Source organism: Puntigrus tetrazona, chromosome 20, assembly GCF_018831695.1.
Source record: "Puntigrus tetrazona isolate hp1 chromosome 20, ASM1883169v1, whole genome shotgun sequence".
NCBI classification, from domain to species: domain Eukaryota; kingdom Metazoa; phylum Chordata; class Actinopteri; order Cypriniformes; family Cyprinidae; genus Puntigrus; species Puntigrus tetrazona.
Window position 1 is genome coordinate 15835082 of NC_056718.1, and position 16998 is coordinate 15852079.

Here is a 16998-nt window from a genome sequence, read left to right on the forward strand (position 1 = left end):
ATAAAGACATGCAAGATATTTCACAGTGACCTTTTCTCAAAGCAAAGTGCTGAGTGTGCAGCCCCCCTCTCCCCCCTCCCGTCATTTAAGCTCAGTCCAACAAACACTTATCTTCCTCCACAGCAAAGAGCCCTGAGTGTGTGAGAGTGAGCGAGCGTTCATGTGTCTGCATGAGTGAGCATAATATACTGTAATTAATCACAATGCTGCTTTGACTTTGACTCCAGAGAAATGAGAGATGTCTGGTGCCGTCTTGCGTCTCCACATGTCAGGCTTTTCAAGGACATCTAGAACTGTGGGCACAATATGCATATTCATTTTTGCGGTTTTAAAATGGGCTTATTCTGATTTAGATATGTAATTGGAAACTGAAATCTTAGTTAATGTGACTAATGTGTTATTTTTCGTAAAAACAGTGACATCTACTACTTTCAGATTCACTTAGGATAAATGTCTCATTCATGAAACACAAACAGAATGTGAACAGCTCGTAAAGGTGATTTAATGCAACAGTTTGCATTCTAATGGTTTCATGAACAATTTACATCGAGATTTCTTCTCCATGAACGAGGGCCAAGGACTGTATTTTATACGGCTGGGGCTTCATAACTGCACAGAAGGCCTGACCTGATAGCACATGACTCCTGCAGAATCTTTCTCCACCGTGCCGACACAATTTGTCTTGCTATGGACTGCTGCCTTAATCTGAGGAGAAACATGACAAAATGATTGGGCAAAAAAACAGCTCACTGGAAAATCTCTGCATCTGCAGAAGCTATCAGTGCAATTGCACAGAGTAAATGCCAGCAAATTTGAAACATGTCATTGAATGTCAAAATCCCACCTTCTTTTCTCACCTCGACTGTTCCAGGGGATAAGCACGTAGTGGAAGAAACGTCAAAAGAATGTCAACTGCATGTAAATAGAGATTAGCGCCAATTCATTTCTTGACTTATTTTTGAAATCAAAGACCTGTTGATGCATTGTCCTGTATTAGAAAAATATCACCAAAATATTTGAGAAAATACTGCCCATCAAAGAGGGATATACACACAGCAGGCATGATGTTTTTTAAACTAATAATAAACTGTTGTTCCTTTTATAATATAACGCTTTAGTTGACAGCATTAAAGATTAGAAAAATATTATAAAATAATTTTATATATATATATATATATAGAGAGAGAGAGAGAGAGATATATGAATATTATTTTTATAATTATTTTAATATTAATAACGACAATAATTGTTATTATTATAATTCTATTTTTCAGAAGGGTTTTATGATGCATGCAAACATTTCAAACATGAAAATAGTATAAATATAAATTGATTCAGGCAAACATTCGTATTAACACTAGTAGACAGATACAATACGTATTACATATGTCTTTTCAAAACTATTTTTATTTTTTATTTATATTTAAAATGTCTTAAATCTAAAATGTCATATTTAGCAATATGAAAGGCAAACAAAATGAAGGCTATTTTGAGAGTATTTTATTGGTGTTTTCTGAAACATTAGCCTTGACAATAATTCGTTTGTATACTGTACCACAGCAAAGCCTATCAGATGATGTATTGTATATAGTATGTTCTCAATCTTTAGTGTTATTAACCTTATTGTGTTAATATTTCGAATCACACTGAATGACCTTCATTCTTCTGTAACCGTGTGTTGATGGCATTACAGTTTGGAGATTTGCTGAGGGCGAGATGTGTTGTTGGAGACCAGTCGACCCCAGAGTCTGAGTCTGCTGACCCCTCCGTCGGGAGCTATGACCAGACGCACATGAGTCACAGGCCCACACTGCACCACAGACTCACCAGAAAACAAATGCCTGTGGTGTGCCTTCAACTAGATGAAGAAGATTGTAATCACATTTACACAGAACAAAAAGCAATACAGTTGAAGATAAAGTCAAATAAAATTATCAGATGGGCAAGTCGTACTTTTGAGGAGGAAGAAGAATTCTCCACTCCGGGGTTTTTTCAGAACGCCACTGGTTACGAATGAAGCTGTTCTCCTCATCTGGGGTCAAACAGCAGGCTTCAATCTTGCAGGAGTCTGGAAAATTTCCTAAGGAAAACGGTTGATAAAAAGTCTCTTATGCTTTTAAACAGTATCACATGTTTCAAAGTGTATTTCAAATCGAATCATTGTTTCTTGCAATTGCGACTTTATTTCTTATTTTAAACTATCTAACAACATCCTTTTTATTTGCTACTCTGTTGCGGGACCAGGCGTCCATACAGATACTCAAATGCAAAACCTTTTAACCAAAAAATTCTACATATCTGAAAAAAAAAAACATATTATTTTTCTTACCTTTAAAATGGTTGGTGTCTACCTCAATTCTGCTTATGAGGCCAGGATGTCCGAGTCTGAGAATAGCCCACTCAAAACCCGGCACCTGTAATATGCCTTTCTCATCCACCTGAAAACCAATATATGGGATCAGTGTGAAATATAACATATAATATAACATACAAATATAATATATATTTGTGATGTTTTCAAAAATGAAAAGGCTGCTTTTACCTTTAAAACTTTGGGCCGATCCAGGCGTCTGGCTGTCTCCCACCCATCACCCATGTTGTCAGCCCTCCCTAGACCTACAGAGAAACACACAATCAGACAATCACAAAGTACTGATCTAGATCTCAAAATCTCTCATGTTATTCCATAATCTTCTCCAAACAGTCATTAAACAGACCATAACTTATTTGTTGGGAAGCGATGTGTAGTATTCTCTCAGGAAGTTATTAAAAATGAATTCTGGGAAACAGTCCAGACAGAGTTTTTATGATATGCCTGATTGGAAAAGTCTGTAAAAGTGATCTGCATTTTAGATGCTTCTTTTGGCACAATAGTCATAGTGCCTCTCGAAGATATTTTTCAACTTGTCAGTCCAAAAAAATGTTTTTTTAAATCACTCACCAATCATATTGCGTGGGTGACCAAAGTGGGCATCGCTGTAGCCTACGCATACACCTCCATTGAGCAGGGAAACAAGATCCACTAGGTCTTGACTAGACACAGTGGACCAGTCCTTCTTCCCTATACCATAAACTTTCAGCCTCGCAATACCGCCATCTGACAAACATCAATAAAACATTTAAAGCTAAGGTGTCATTTTAATGTTAAAACGCTTTTTTCCAGTGTTTCTAGGTTAAAACAGTTGTGGTAACATGCTGAGGCAACAAGGTAGGAAACAGTACGTTGATTTTCTAGGAAAAAATTTTTGTTACAATGTTGTTAATCTATAGTATATATTTTTCTGAAAAGAAATTTCTACCGATCAGAGAATTATGACATATATATATATATATATATATATATATATATATATATATATATATATATATATATATATATATATGTGTGTGTGTGTGTACAATGTAATTTCCTCATTATCTTTAGCTAGGATGTTACCAAGACAACAAAGGCAACATGACATACGTCACATTAGTTAAAATAAAATAAAAAGTTTTATACATATTAGTTTTTATATGTTATCATATCTTAAAAACATTTTAAAATGTAAAATGCACATGCTGCATGTTACGTGACCATTCATGCACATTAGCATTATGCTACATAAGACAATAAATAAGATTTATATTCTGCATCTACTCAAAGCTCACTTAAAACTAACTTTGAGAGTTTGTAATCTCTACAGATTGCCGTCTAATATGTGTTTTGGTCATGTAAAGTTGCGGAAAATATTATTTTCTCTGAGGCAGAAGTGCAATCGTGGCAGACAGCTTGAAGCTAAATCTTTGGAAATGAATAGAAATTATGATCGAAAAAGGTATTGTTCAGGAACTAATATATATATATATATATAATATCTAGAGTTTTTTTCAAGTATTTTATTTTTTGTTTGTTTCTGTTTGTAATCTTGTGATTCACATCATAGCTTACCTATTTGGTTCATGGCTTATAACACTTTAACAAAGACTTTATTTTTTAATTCCTATGCAAAAAATTCCTCCGAAGCAAGGTAACTGAAAGAATGTGTTGCACTCTTTAGTGTTGGCTTAGGCCAGGACTAACTGCGGTGGCTTGTGGCACAGAAATCATGCACTTCAGCTTTAAATCAAAGCTACAACTGTTTCAACAATTTGTCAAAAGATTTGTCTAAGCACCTTAGGCAAAGAAATCATCCACTAAGAAAAATAAGTAAATAAAAAAGGGGAATACATATAGTACCAGTGTTTAACTGGTATATAAATAAAATGTTAATATTTTATTTCATTTTACAACCCCCTCATTTGTATTCATTTTACAAAACAAATGGCTCTCTAAGATGCTGCTCCGCAGTAACATCTCTCCCGGGCCATTTTTTTATTATGAATGATCACATTCTCTGTTTTGTCATTTTAATAAAAATTGCACTGAATGATTCATGGTGTATTACCTGGATATATGTTAAAGGCGGATATGGGTAACTCTGTGTGGGTAGGTGACATTCATATAGTTGTGGCATGATTCAGAGTACCCGGCTTCTGCTTTGTCATCGGGACAAGCTCCTCCCAGCTGTCTGAGTTTAGCTGTCCAACATAAATTCAGAATGAGTTCCCTCAGAAACACAGACAGGAGATTATGCATATTAAAAAACATCTAGCGCACTGGATGATGGTTTACACCTGTGCCACAGCTTCAAACTGGCTTGGGAAGCTGCCATGCCTGTACGATCTCCTTCAAGAGTGAACGACGGCATCGGATCTGATTTAAACGTGACACACATTAGATATAATGAAGGTAACCTTATACTTTGGTTCTTAAAGGTTGCGGCCATTGATATCCACCGAGGCACGCAGCTTGAATGGAGGTGTATGGTGCATAGTTCCCCGTGAAGAAAGATGTGTCCACATCAAAGCCATGAATAATTCCTGGAACTCCTAACTGAATGATGCACCAGTCGTGACCTTTAACACAAGATGAGAGACAAGATGCATCTTTCATGAGATCACCGAAATCTGTTGTAAGTACAGACTGAGCACTCTTTGAGATTACAAAACATGCCCTGAAAGCCTGATCAGATGAGGAAGCGTCTCAGTATTGCAGTACATCTTTCTCTCATGCGTTCATTTTACAGATCTTCATAGAGATTGGATGGATGAGAGAAGGAAGCAGCCTGCAGCTATTCTGCTCTAATTCATCCAGGCTCAGTGGAACTAGAGCTCATTAGAGAGAAATGAGTAACGCACAGAGCCCTATTTTCCAGTTCTGCAGTGAACTCGCTTTGATTTGTGCAAGCGGACGTATACCTGGAATTCTTTTCCTCCTGGTTTCCCAGCCATCCATCCACTTTCCATATTCGGTAAACGAGAGGCTATGAATACTGGAGGGTCTCTCTTAAAAGTTTCAGATCATCATAATAAATACAAAATAATGCTAGAAAATGGTGAACATGTGAAAGACTAACCTTTAAAAGATTTCTAGCAGGAGCAAACCACTCGTCCGTCGCAAAAATCACCTTTAATGATAACGTTAGGAGTTTGTTCGTCCATTTCTTTGAGCAAACGCAGTCTGTCTACAATTATATTGTGAGATATTAATATATTTCATATGCTTCGTTTTTTTACCTTTCCTCCAGCAGTTTCGCATGCGAGGTTGTTGAACTGTAGGAAGTGTGGTTGATTGCCGGTCTCCTTCTGAACTGGTCGGTTTGCCATGTTTGTTGTGATTGGATTTGAACTTTTTACGCCAATTAAATTTAGCCTTTGTTTACTGTAAGAAGAACCCACACAGAAAATTGTAGAGAGAATCGCTCACTCTGCGCGATATAATAGGTTGAGTATATAATATTTAACTACCCTCTCCTAAACAAACTCCTGAAGAGAGCGAAGTCCGCTATCTTGATCAACAACTTTTACGTTGAATATTATGAGAGCAGAGTGATCTCAAAACACGATCGTGGGGCGTTTGAAAGTAACATACGGGAGTGTAGTGTATGGTTTCTATGAAAAAATGTACTAATGCTACATTACTACTACTAATCTTTTATTCTTTTTCCAAGTTCAGTGAGGCTCTGGAAAAACAGCGCCTTCTGCAGCGCCTTCGACCAGTTGCATAAACTTAGCCACCATTGAGACTTGCCAAGAAGTCCTCCAAAATAAAGACAATTCTGCCTTTTCATAACTGAAAAAAAGCTAAAGAGTCTTAGTTTATGCAACTGATCTCAGATTCATGAAACCAAATAAGTTTACCAAGCAAACCAGGCTTATTTCATGTAGTCTTATTTTGAACCTAATCAAATCAGAATAAGTCAGAATAACTAAAACCCCTTTTTTTTTTTTTTTTTTAAGTATACTTGTTTTATTAAACAGGCCCCAATGGATGGGCCATTTCTTTACCATCAGACTCTTACTTTAAGATTAGAGGACTACAACTACCACAGGTTATAGACCAACAGTTGTATACTTAAAGGGGTCAGCAACCTGTTTACACCGCCCTTAAAGGAACAGTTCACCCAAAATGATAATTGTCGTTTACTCACCCTCTAGTAGTTCCAAAACTGCACAAATTTCTTTGTTTTGGCAAACAAACGAAAATATTTTGCAAAAAAATGTTTTCAACCAGGTTTTGGGTCACCATTGACTTCAACAAATCGAAAATCAATGGTTACAAATGTCTCAATCTTCCTTTGTGTTGATCAGAACAAAAAAATTATACGGTTTGGAATTACTTTAGTAAATGAGATTTATCATTTTTTTGGGTGAGCTTTCTTCATCAGTGCACCCACATTCACATGAGTTAGTGTTGTTTCACATAACGTTAAAAGGATAGAGAATGAAGTTATATCATTTGCTTAAGTCTACTGCACAAAACCCAAGAAAAGAAGTTTCAGCTTGATTTACAAATTGATGTCAATCAGTTCTACAAAACCAGCCCGTTGTGTTTGGCGTGGACTGTGGCCCTTACCAGTTCAACAATAGATTAACTTGCATACCGTTTTCACACTCAATCAGCTGCACAATAAACGCACATGAATAAAAGGATTGCTATGACCTCATACCTTTTCAGAACATGTCTTTCTGCTGCAATACATTTATGAGCTTGGTAAAAAGTAAAAAAAAAAAAAAAAAAAAAAAAAAAAAGACAGGAACCATGACAGTAAACAAATTTATTTTGTCATCTGCACTTTACAGTTGGAACTCCGGGAATTCAAATATCACATCTTTTCCTGTGAGCTTCTTGTAGACACCAGAGAAGGTCTCAACCTGAAACAAAACCCAGATTAGCTTGGTTACTTAAATGTCCAGTTAAAAAAAAAAAAAAAAAGAGGCAGTCCCACTCTGACAATTAATGTGCACTGCATGGTTTACCTCCCCAGTAACGGCCCAAAGGGCTCTGGGAAGGTGTAGGAATATACAGAACGCCATCCACACCAGCCATGGGCCGGGGACAAGCTTGTTATCCAACGTCGTGGAACGGGAATGTACGTCATGGCACCGAAGTGCTGCGCTCCCTTACGCCACAAGGACAGAGCCACATGAGCGCCATCTCACAGGATGTCCACGTTGGGTAATTTAAAAAAAAAAAAAAAAAAAACACACTCACTTTGTGTTCAACATTGTTTTGCTGTGCCTTGTCGAGGTGGACCTTGATGAGCCTGCTGCTGTCCAGTTTCACGCGAATCCTTTTGCCAACAATCTCGCTGGGGAAGACAAGGTCTTCGAGGATAGCATCATGCACGTTAGTCAGAGTTCGGCTGAAAGGGAAAACGGGTTAAGTGGGTTAACTTCACCACTAAACAGAACTTCATGTGACCCAAATATTAAGCATCTTTAATATAACCGTTTTGGCTGTGCACTGCATGGTTTACCTCCCCAGTTATGGCCCAAAGGGCTCTGGGAAGGTGTAGGAATATACAGAACGCCATCCACACCAGCCATGGGCCGGGGACAAGCTTGTTATCCAACGTCATGGAACGGGAATGTACGTCATGGCACCGAAGTGCTGCGCTCCCTTACGCCACAAGGACAGAGCCACATGAGCGCCATCTCACAGGATGTCCACGTTGGTTTTAGATATGCTAATACTGCTATGGTAGGCACATTCACACTGGAAAAAAAGCACTACTAACCCTGACGCGCAAACACGGCTTCCAAAATGCAACAAGACGAATTTACCTCCTGGGGCGCTTCTGCTTGTTTTTTGTGCGGCTTTTCCTAGTGGGCTTAGGCAGGATTCTTCTCTGGAAGACAAGATCAAAATAATTATTGATGGTCAGCATGCAAATCGTACAGCACCCCATTAAAAAAAAAAAAAAAAAAAAAAAAAAAAAAAAAGTCACATCATTGTGGTTCTAAAAGCATGTGCACTGCATGGTTTACCTCCCAATGCTTGGCCCAAAGGGCTCTGGGAAGGTGTAGGAATATACAGAACGCCATCCACACCAGCCATGGGCCGGGGACAAGCTTGTTTTCCAACGTCGTGGAACGGGAATGTACGTCATGGCACCGAAGTGCTGCGCTCCCTTACGCCACAAGGACAGAGCCACATGAGCGCCATCTCACAGGATGTCCACGTTGGAGAAATAAAAAAAAGCTTGCAGAAATCTTTAAATCAAGAGTTTTTTTTTAAATAAATAAATTACAGTTTAATATGTCTGCAATATGTGATGGGACAATTTTTTTAAAGTCCAATTTTCACAGGTGTGCACAATTCAGGAACTTTACCATTTAGTGCTCTCTAAATTTTAAAATTGTCCTTTCAAATGCGTCATGTATACACAGAGCAATTTTAGTTGTCCAATCCAATGGTTAAGTTTTTTTTAAAAGTGCATATCAGGGAAATATGACTAAACTATTGAACTAGATTGATCTATTTTTAAATTGTGCATACCTGCTCTAAGTAAATGCCTCAAGTGTAGGAACACTTGCATAATCTGTAATCTCAACGCTAACAGACTAAACGTTAGTTTGAAATAGGATTTTACGCATTTAAAAATACCACCTCGAGGAATAACAAAACAGCAGCCAAACATTAAAAACATGTTCAGAAAGAACCAGCCTTACCTGTGCGATGAACACCACATGCTTGCCGCTGAATTTCTTCTCCAGCTCACGTACAAGCCTCACCTGGATCTTCTGGAAGGACTTCAGCTGGGGCACTGGCACAAAGATGATGATGGCTTTCCTGCTACCACCAACCTCGATTTCCTGAGAAGAAAACAATACTAAATTTTACATCGCAAGCAAACAAGTACATGAATACATTCATACACCTGAATGAACATACATCAGTACAGTTACGGGCATGTGCACTGCATGGTTTACCTCCCCAGTAACGGCCCAAAGGGCTCTGGGAAGGTGTAGGAATATACAGAACGCCATCCACATCAGCCATGGGCCGGGGACAAGCTTGTTTTCCAACGTCGTGGAACGGGAATGTACGTCATGGCACCGAAGTGCTGCGCTCCCTTACGCCACAAGGACAGAGCCACATGAGCGCCATCTCACAGGATGTCCACGTTGGTTGTCAAGTTCAAACAGCTACTTCTCATTCAGCTATAGTTGATCTACTGATGGGATGCCAGTCATTTGAAGTGAACCAGCAGGGCTTTTACCTTAGCAGCAGTGATGTGAAGCTCCCTCAACTGAGCCTTCAAATCAGAGTTCATCTCCAGCTCAAGAAGAGCCTGTATCAGACAGACAACAGCTCGTCGTTAGAGGCTCCAGACACACAATCACATTTCAAAAAGATATGATCACATTATACCTGGGAAATGCCAGACTCAAACTCATCTGGCTTTTCGCCATTCTGCTTCACTATTTTCGCGCTGGTACTGAACATGGCCTGTGTCTGAAACACAAACAGATTTTATAGAATAAATAACTCAGGACTTCATTAAGTTTTCTATCTCCGACTTTATTATCATAAATTTAACTGTGCTTAAGTAATCACCAGCTAGGTTATCATTGAGCATACTATTTCGGCTAACTCCAAACATGTTCTTAGCATTTCGTTAGCACCACTAGCTGGTATAAAATTACTATATTTACATTACAATCTTAACTGTACCATAAATATGGGCCATCGAGATACAATAATTTTACTACACAAGCATTTTAAACGACCTCAGAGGAGCACATGGGCCCAGTAATACTGTAGTAATACACGTCTGCTAACACATCTTAACTATTCACATTTCTATTTCTGAAACAGCCATCCACTTTCTAATGCACTGGCATCTAACGCATCCCTGTCTATACATAACATAAATTTCTTTCGCGGACATAAATATGACTTTTTTCAGACATTTTAATTCGATATATCTTTAGCTGGGCACATTCAGCGGTCTCACCTCTTTCAACGACGGCCTGGGAAGAGGCCGTATTCTCGCGAGAGGCCGGTAAAAGAGAGTTGGTGTGTTGCATTATGGGAGATGTAATTAACATCCAGGGACGCTAGGGGCGCCACGCACCCGCTCTTTTACTCACGTGTCGCGTAAAGGAATAAAAGCATTTTTAATTCGCGTTTAAAATACCATAAAATCTTTTGGGTAGTCAGGACTTAAAAATACTGACTTGCAATGTATGAAGAAATTTAAAATAACGTATTTAATATGTTGATTGTATTTAAGACGTTTTACCGATCAAAGAGTTCTATGATAGAAGATCCCATGTTCAAAAAAGAGGCATTCGTTCGCAAACAAACCTTTGTTTGATTGATTCACTAAAAGATCCGATTCGTACTACTCATTCCTTTGGACTACGTTGGTCGCGCGGTGTTACTTAAAAGATTCGGTTCATAAGAATCATATGTTGATGAATCGAGCTGTATGGTCTCACTAAATGAAACGTCTTTCTTTAAAACGCCGCAGTATTAAATATGATCGAAGCACTCTGACTCAATGCTCTCATTTTATTATTATTATTATTATTATTACTGCACTCCTCTTCAGTTGATGGCAGTAACGCTCTGTGAACAGGATTGAAAAAGCAAACAGGAAGAAGCGTTTGGTCAGCTGACCGCTAACGTAGAGGCAGTCGGTAACTTACATATGCAGCGAAGGTTTTGCGAACTACAGTCCAAATATTGAACCCACAAATATTTAGTGAAAGATTTCGTCTTTGTCAGATTGTTTTTGTGGCCATTGGCTTTTAAAAATGCCACCACTCAAAGAACACAGTCGTGTTTAACGGTACTCTGCTCTAAGCAGAGACTATGTTAAGACTGCCTGTGTTGTTTAATGTTGTACGCAGGGTTTTCTGTGACGCCGCAGAAGAAATGGGCAAGAAAGGAAACTTTTTCTACGCTGTAAGGGCGGGATTTAGACCGGGAGTATACCAAACATGGTGAGCAACTATACGATATGTATTCTTTGTAAATGTGAGCGCGTTTTGCATCGTATTGGTTGACTGCGAGTTCTCTCCTAAAGGGAGGAATGCAAACACCAGGTGGATAAGTTTCCCTCCGCGATTTTTAAGAAGTTCGCTTCTGAACAGGACGCTTGGGCCTTTGTGAGGAGCCAGTCAGCTGCGTCGTCGTTTGGAGAACAAAAAGGTCATTTAAAAGCTTTTTTTAGGATGGCAGATGTACCATATACCTCCCTTATAAACATCCAGCATGTTAGGGATCATCAGGTTTTTCCAGGCGTGTAAAGAAAAGCGCAGGATTAAGATTATGCAAACTATAAATTGATAAAGCAAATTAGTGCTTTATTTTTGTCTTTTACCAATAAATTGAGAGAGACAGGCAGACAGCTGTAGGACATGCTCTAAGATATTTTAGTTTTTGCCCTTAATATGCTGCATACTTTTTATCTGGAACATATCTGTATGTTCTAGAAGTTTAGTTGATATTACTTTAATAGTATTGGACAGCTAATGTAAGAACAGAAACGGCTTACTCTGCTTGTCTCTGCCCTACGTCCTATAACTGGTCACAATTTCGTTTCACCTTTTTCTTTCACTAGTTTTCTAAATGACCCTGGCTATAACTAATGAATCATTCATCGTGGTCTCTTAATTAATACAAGGTTATAAAATCAGACTTCACTCTAATGAAAAAGGAATTGATGGAATGCTGTTTAAAATGATTATAGATGGATTGTAACAAGTCATGTCACAGCAGGAATTGCTGCTAATACGTACTGTAATGCAAGTGATGAACACTGACATTTGTTTCCATTTAAGGATGCAGTATGAGGTCCTGCCTTCTAGAAATGTGCCTGATGCCTCAATGGCTGTTCCTCTTGGAAATAAAAGGACATATGAGGACTGTGATGATGGTGATAATGAGGGACCTTCTTATCCAAAGCGAGTGAAACTTATTGAGGTCCCACAGCCAAAGACAGCTGCAGCCGCAGCCAGTAGTGATGGATTTACATATATGGGTAATTGTTACATATATGGTCTAATATATATTATGTATGTATTAAGCTAACTATATTGTTGGTTTTATAAAATAAACAGTTTTCTATGGTAAAACCTCATTGCATTAAACATTAGTGTAACGTTTTGTATTTGTTACAGGTGATGCTGTAGTAGTATACACTGATGGCTGCTGCTCAGCCAATGGGAAAGTAGGAGCACGTGCAGGAATCGGTGTATATTGGGGCCGTGATCATCCACTGTAAGTTATCTGATTAATAGCTTCCTCTTTCTTTTAAAATGTTCACAATTGTATAAGTGTTAAGGTGGACTTTAATTATTTTGAATACTTTGTCAGTAATGTGGCTGAGAGGCTTTCAGGAAGACAGACCAACCAAAGAGCAGAACTGCAGGTAAGAACAGTTAGATGTTCACAAACCGTGCTTCTTCTTCTTATACCCTTTTATCATTATACATGTCCTTTGTCCTTTGATAACGGTATCATTAAACATTTCTTCACAGGCTGCTTGCAAGGCACTCGAGCAAGCCAGTGAAAAGAATATTAAAAAGGTTGTGCTATACACAGACAGCAAGTTTACCATTAATGGTATGTGCTCCCTGCTTTCTTGTTCAAATGCTTGCACACATACATGTATGTGTATGTAAAATATATAGCAGTCAACATTTGAAGTGGGTCAAAAAAGCTGTCCTAAGACAGGAACGCATTTTGGTTTTAGGACAACTTTAAAAGGTTTTGATCCACTTCAAATGTTGATTACTGTATATTTATGAATATGTTAATGTAAAATTTCATGCACATCTCGTCAGTAAAGCCACTTTCTTGATTGATTAGTAAATTGAAATCATCTGTTTTCAGCCTTTACTACACAGAGCCATAGATCACTGACAAGCTAGGCAGTATCGCATTTAAAATCGAAAGTGGTTCGTTCGCAATTATGAAGGCGAAATTGCCCAACTTGTCGTTGAACTACAGCTCTGTGTAGTAAATCAGGTGAAATCTGAATGGTGATTTACTACTAATCGAGAAAGTGACTTTACTGACAAGATTTGCTTGATAAACAAATTTGATTAATTGCACGTATTAGTGTTGTCAAGCAAGTATTATACACAAATATGTGCATGTGTGTACTTGCATATATATATTGCATATATATATATATGCACATTATACACTCACGCACTCTCATAACTTAACTTATTTTGAGTTTTTGTGCACTGTTATTTTTTTTTATATATTTTTTTTGGCTTTCCAAAGGCATTACAAGTTGGGTTAAGACTTGGAAGTCTAATGGCTGGAGGCTTAAAGGTGGTGGGGCCATTGTCAACAAGGATGACTTCCAAAAGTTGGATGAACTAAATGCAAAACTTGATGTTGTATGGGTATGTTTTATCTGTACTCACAGTAATGTACAATAGGGCATCTGCTCATCAATTTGAGCATTTCAAGCATTATGTCCCATCCTTCGTGTGTAAACATTCTGTTTGGGCTGTAAATGAGCAGCTGCAGACTTTCACCCTATCATTTTTTTTTATAAAACGCACACAAAGAGAGATGTCTTGCATATCTGCATAATTTTTGTTGATTCTGGTGATTAAGGATGGAGAGAGTTAAGTATTAATGTGATTTTTATAGCCATTGTATAGTCTGGAAGTAATCTTTAACTCCTTTTTGCTTGTAGGATAGTGAATATACTGCACTTCTGCAACAATATTAAATCAGTGTCCAAGTATTAAATCTAATATTCATATATTGTAGACTATACCAGAACTTGGCGAAATTAAGACATATGAATGAGGCATATAGCACTTGTGTATTGCTGTACACTTAATAAATGTGAATATGTAAAGTTTCATATTCACATTAATATTTAGCTTTTTGAAGAAATTGGACCTTTAAGGACCACGTCTCCAATGTCAGAACTTTACTACTCACTTTTGGATGTTCTCATACATGCTCGGTATTATGCTATGAGTAATTAAACAAATGCATTAAATGGCGAGTTAAATCACTACAAATGAAGAAATGTACCATGTCTCTTATTGTTCATTTCTAGATGCACATTCCAGGTCATGCTGGCTTTACAGGCAATGAGGAAGCAGACAGGCTGTCCAGAGAGGGAGCAGCAAAGCCCTTGTGTTAGTCCACGGTTGTCACATTAATTTTATAATGCTACATTTTGTTTTAGGTGTGTAGGATGATGTTGTAGTTTGTTTACACTCAATGTGCTTTTATTTATTTTTTTTTGCTTTTTTTGGCTAGTGTTGTAATGTTCCAAACAACACTCGAAACAAGATTTCTTCTTTTCTGAAGAGCAGTGCTTATCTAAAATGTTTTTTTGATTGTTCTGTCAATTAAATTGTCATATATATTGTTCCTGAGATTGACTGCTGGTGCTTATTTTCCCATCTCTCAGAAATATAAGCACTTAAAATGTTTTTTGATGCATTATAAGTGACAAAAATAATTGTAGTGAGCGTACTGATGTAAGTCTCCAACCTGGCTAATATTCTCCCACTGTAATGTATTATTGATTCTTTATCTCTGAATGCATCATCTTGCTCTCGTTTTCAGCAAGGTGTTTGCAGTCAAAAAATGGCCATAGCTCTGAAATGCACCAGTGCTGAAATGCCTCAGTATAAACAGCAGATGTCACTGCAGTTCACGCTGAAAATCTAAGAGTATAATACAGGTTTTATCTTTACAAAGATCTAGTCCTGTTATTACCCATTTTCACCTGTTATTTTATCCAAATTGATATATTCGAATTTAGTTTTAGTGGGTTTTTTTTGTTTGTTTGTTTTCAGTGTTCTTCAGCATCATAGCTGAGGAAAACTTCATCCAATGTGCTTTATCCAGTTAATATTTAAACCTTGATTTAAACAGGTTTCAAGGAGACATTTAAGGAATATTTTTTTCCCCAAAAACTGTTGTTGTTCAAAATCACAAAACAAGATCTTTATTTATTTACTTGCTTAAAGCCAGATGTTTTTTTTGACCACAAGTCTCATCAAAATACCAAAGAGGAAAGAGAAGGTCATAAAAGTTTACAAACAACAGGGTTACTAAATTCTGACAGAATTTTCATTATGTAGTGAGAATAGGGAGAGCCTTGACCTGTTGGCAATGTTCATTGTTTCCGAAGTTCTCTAAGTGCTGTAGTTTCTCAAGCTATATAACAGTCATGGCCATTTCTTTGCTTTAAGCCTGCGTCTAGACAGATGCCTTGAGTGTTGTCTTAAATACAGATAAGCTGCACAGCAGGCTGAGGAGGAGTGAAGGCACCTTCTCTTTCATGAAATAAACAGAGGTGAGAATCTCAACACTAGGGCCTCAGCGCGGTCCGTCCTGACCTTCGCTCGCAGAGCTCAGCTCCTCTGAATTCCCGCTGAGATCCAAGACCTTCAGAGCGGGATGTGCGGTCAACAGTTATAGGTCGGGAGACTCCAATTGTCCTTGCCTGGTCAAAACAAGGAGGATTTAGTGCTTGTAACCTTTCACGGCTTTAGGTTTCTTGAGCCTACCTTGTATGGCAGATTGTCTCCTCGCAAGCCTTACTTTTGGTCCTGAACATGAAACCTTATCCTCGAGCCTAATGGGGAACGGAGATTAGCTCATTTTGTAATATTGATGGAAGTTAGTCGTTCCAACTGGTAACGTTTAGAACTCATCTGAAGGCTGTTTGATAATCAAACACGGTGATAATTTGTTGGAGATTAAGGGAAGGAGGAGGCACACCAAAAACACCCCATCATTACAGCACATCTGGTCTCTGCTCTCTTCAAAAACCATGTCACAGCTGACTCGGGCCTCAAATCTGGAAGGAAGTGTAGGGGAATTTCCACTAATGAATCCAACAATCACACGATGAGGCCTCTTTGTGCAGGGACTTCAATGGAAGCCACATTCGGAGCAGGCACAGCGAGGCACAATCAAAGGCACCGGCAAGCCGTTACCACGGGAGCAAAGCTGCAGCTTGTAACCGAACAGACATCTGTTTCCATGACAGCTGTCTGGAACGGCATCAGCCTAACTAACTGCTGCCTCAGAACTAGTCTGACTGTTTGATATCTCTTGCGATAAAGACAGAGAAGATTCTGTCAGAAACCCTCGCCGCTTTGTTGTTGTGATGCGCTAATGCGAAGAGAGAAGTTTGCGTTTGTGTTTATTTTGTTGGTCTTTGAAGCTGCCGGAATCAGAGGCTGCGAAATAGTGGAAGGGAGAAAAAAAAACGCGTGCCGAGAGAAGTAAACATATGGAGCGAACTACAGCGGTTTGCTCGTGACGGAAGCCGCTTCAGAGCGACATGGCTTCCTCGAAGGGTACAGTAAAGACAAGCAACTTAACTACAAGTTAAACAACAGCATTGCTGACATAATGGTGATTGCAGAAGAATTATTTTCCACCATTCCCTCCTTTTCTTAAAGGGTTACTCCACCCTGAAATGAAAATTGTCGATGATATCCCATTTTCCCACTATAAACTACAAAACATAAAAAAAAAACTTTATGGTTCTAATAATGCAAACATTTAAACAGAATTAGGGTCACATTTACTTTTATTTTTAAATGCAACACTATAGGAATTGTCTAAATCATAAATACCTGTTATCAATATGATGCCTTAAATGCTAATGTTTGAATTCG

At 38.2% G+C, this 16998-nt stretch overlaps 2 protein-coding genes, 1 long non-coding RNA gene, 4 other non-coding genes and 1 pseudogene across 7 annotated transcripts; 2 read left to right on the forward strand and 6 right to left on the reverse strand.

Moving 5' to 3' along the window:
• Nucleotides 1–1485: 1485 nt before the first annotated feature.
• LOC122324638 lies at nucleotides 1486–5849 on the reverse strand (annotated as a pseudogene).
• Nucleotides 5850–7121: 1272 nt separating this feature from the next.
• LOC122325442 (40S ribosomal protein S7) lies at nucleotides 7122–10396 on the reverse strand. Its single transcript, XM_043220492.1, has 7 exons — nucleotides 10323–10396; nucleotides 9737–9820; nucleotides 9585–9656; nucleotides 9034–9177; nucleotides 8146–8210; nucleotides 7574–7724; nucleotides 7122–7233 (listed from the first exon to the last, which is right to left on the reverse strand). Exons 2-7 carry the CDS (start codon nucleotides 9809–9811, stop codon nucleotides 7156–7158), a joined length of 585 nt encoding a protein of 194 aa, XP_043076427.1. The 5' UTR covers nucleotides 9812–9820; nucleotides 10323–10396; the 3' UTR covers nucleotides 7122–7155.
• LOC122325444 lies at nucleotides 7313–8553 on the forward strand. Its single transcript, XR_006247300.1, has 2 exons — nucleotides 7313–7371; nucleotides 8383–8553. It is a non-coding gene; the product is annotated as an uncharacterized LOC122325444 (long non-coding RNA).
• LOC122325611 lies at nucleotides 7317–7537 on the reverse strand. Its single transcript, XR_006247350.1, has one exon. It is a non-coding gene; the product is annotated as a small nucleolar RNA SNORA73 family (small nucleolar RNA).
• On the reverse strand, nucleotides 7817–8037 carry LOC122325617. The gene has a single exon (XR_006247356.1). It is a non-coding gene; the product is annotated as a small nucleolar RNA SNORA73 family (small nucleolar RNA).
• On the reverse strand, nucleotides 8328–8548 carry LOC122325622. Its single transcript, XR_006247361.1, has one exon. It is a non-coding gene; the product is annotated as a small nucleolar RNA SNORA73 family (small nucleolar RNA).
• On the reverse strand, nucleotides 9273–9493 carry LOC122325613. Its single transcript, XR_006247352.1, has one exon. It is a non-coding gene; the product is annotated as a small nucleolar RNA SNORA73 family (small nucleolar RNA).
• Nucleotides 10397–11145: 749 nt separating the features above from the next.
• Nucleotides 11146–14733, forward strand: LOC122325493 (ribonuclease H1-like). The gene is made up of 8 exons (XM_043220532.1): nucleotides 11146–11316; nucleotides 11400–11619; nucleotides 12164–12356; nucleotides 12496–12595; nucleotides 12692–12746; nucleotides 12856–12940; nucleotides 13610–13734; nucleotides 14409–14733. Exons 1-8 carry the CDS (start codon nucleotides 11186–11188, stop codon nucleotides 14493–14495), a joined length of 996 nt encoding a protein of 331 aa, XP_043076467.1. The 5' UTR covers nucleotides 11146–11185; the 3' UTR covers nucleotides 14496–14733.
• Nucleotides 14734–16998: the final 2265 nt, after the last annotated feature.

Bases quoted from the DNA above. Each gene is read 5' to 3' on its own strand.
- LOC122325493 (XM_043220532.1), top strand. From the start codon at position 11,186: ATGTTAAGACTGCCTGTGTTGTTTAATGTTGTACGCAGGGTTTTCTGT. The intron at 12,747-12,855 runs GTAAGAACAGTT...ATTTCTTCACAG, and splicing joins ACCAAAGAGCAGAACTGCAG to GCTGCTTGCAAGGCACTCGA. The intron at 13,735-14,408 runs GTATGTTTTATC...GTTCATTTCTAG, and splicing joins CAAAACTTGATGTTGTATGG to ATGCACATTCCAGGTCATGC.
- LOC122325442 (XM_043220492.1), bottom strand. From the start codon at position 9,811: ATGTTCAGTACCAGCGCGAAAATAGTGAAGCAGAATGGCGAAAAGCCA. The intron at 9,178-9,584 runs GTAAAAGCCCTG...TTTTCTTCTCAG, and splicing joins TTCACATCACTGCTGCTAAG to GAAATCGAGGTTGGTGGTAG. The intron at 7,725-8,145 runs GTAAATTCGTCT...TTTCCCTTTCAG, and splicing joins AAGCAGAAGCGCCCCAGGAG to CCGAACTCTGACTAACGTGC.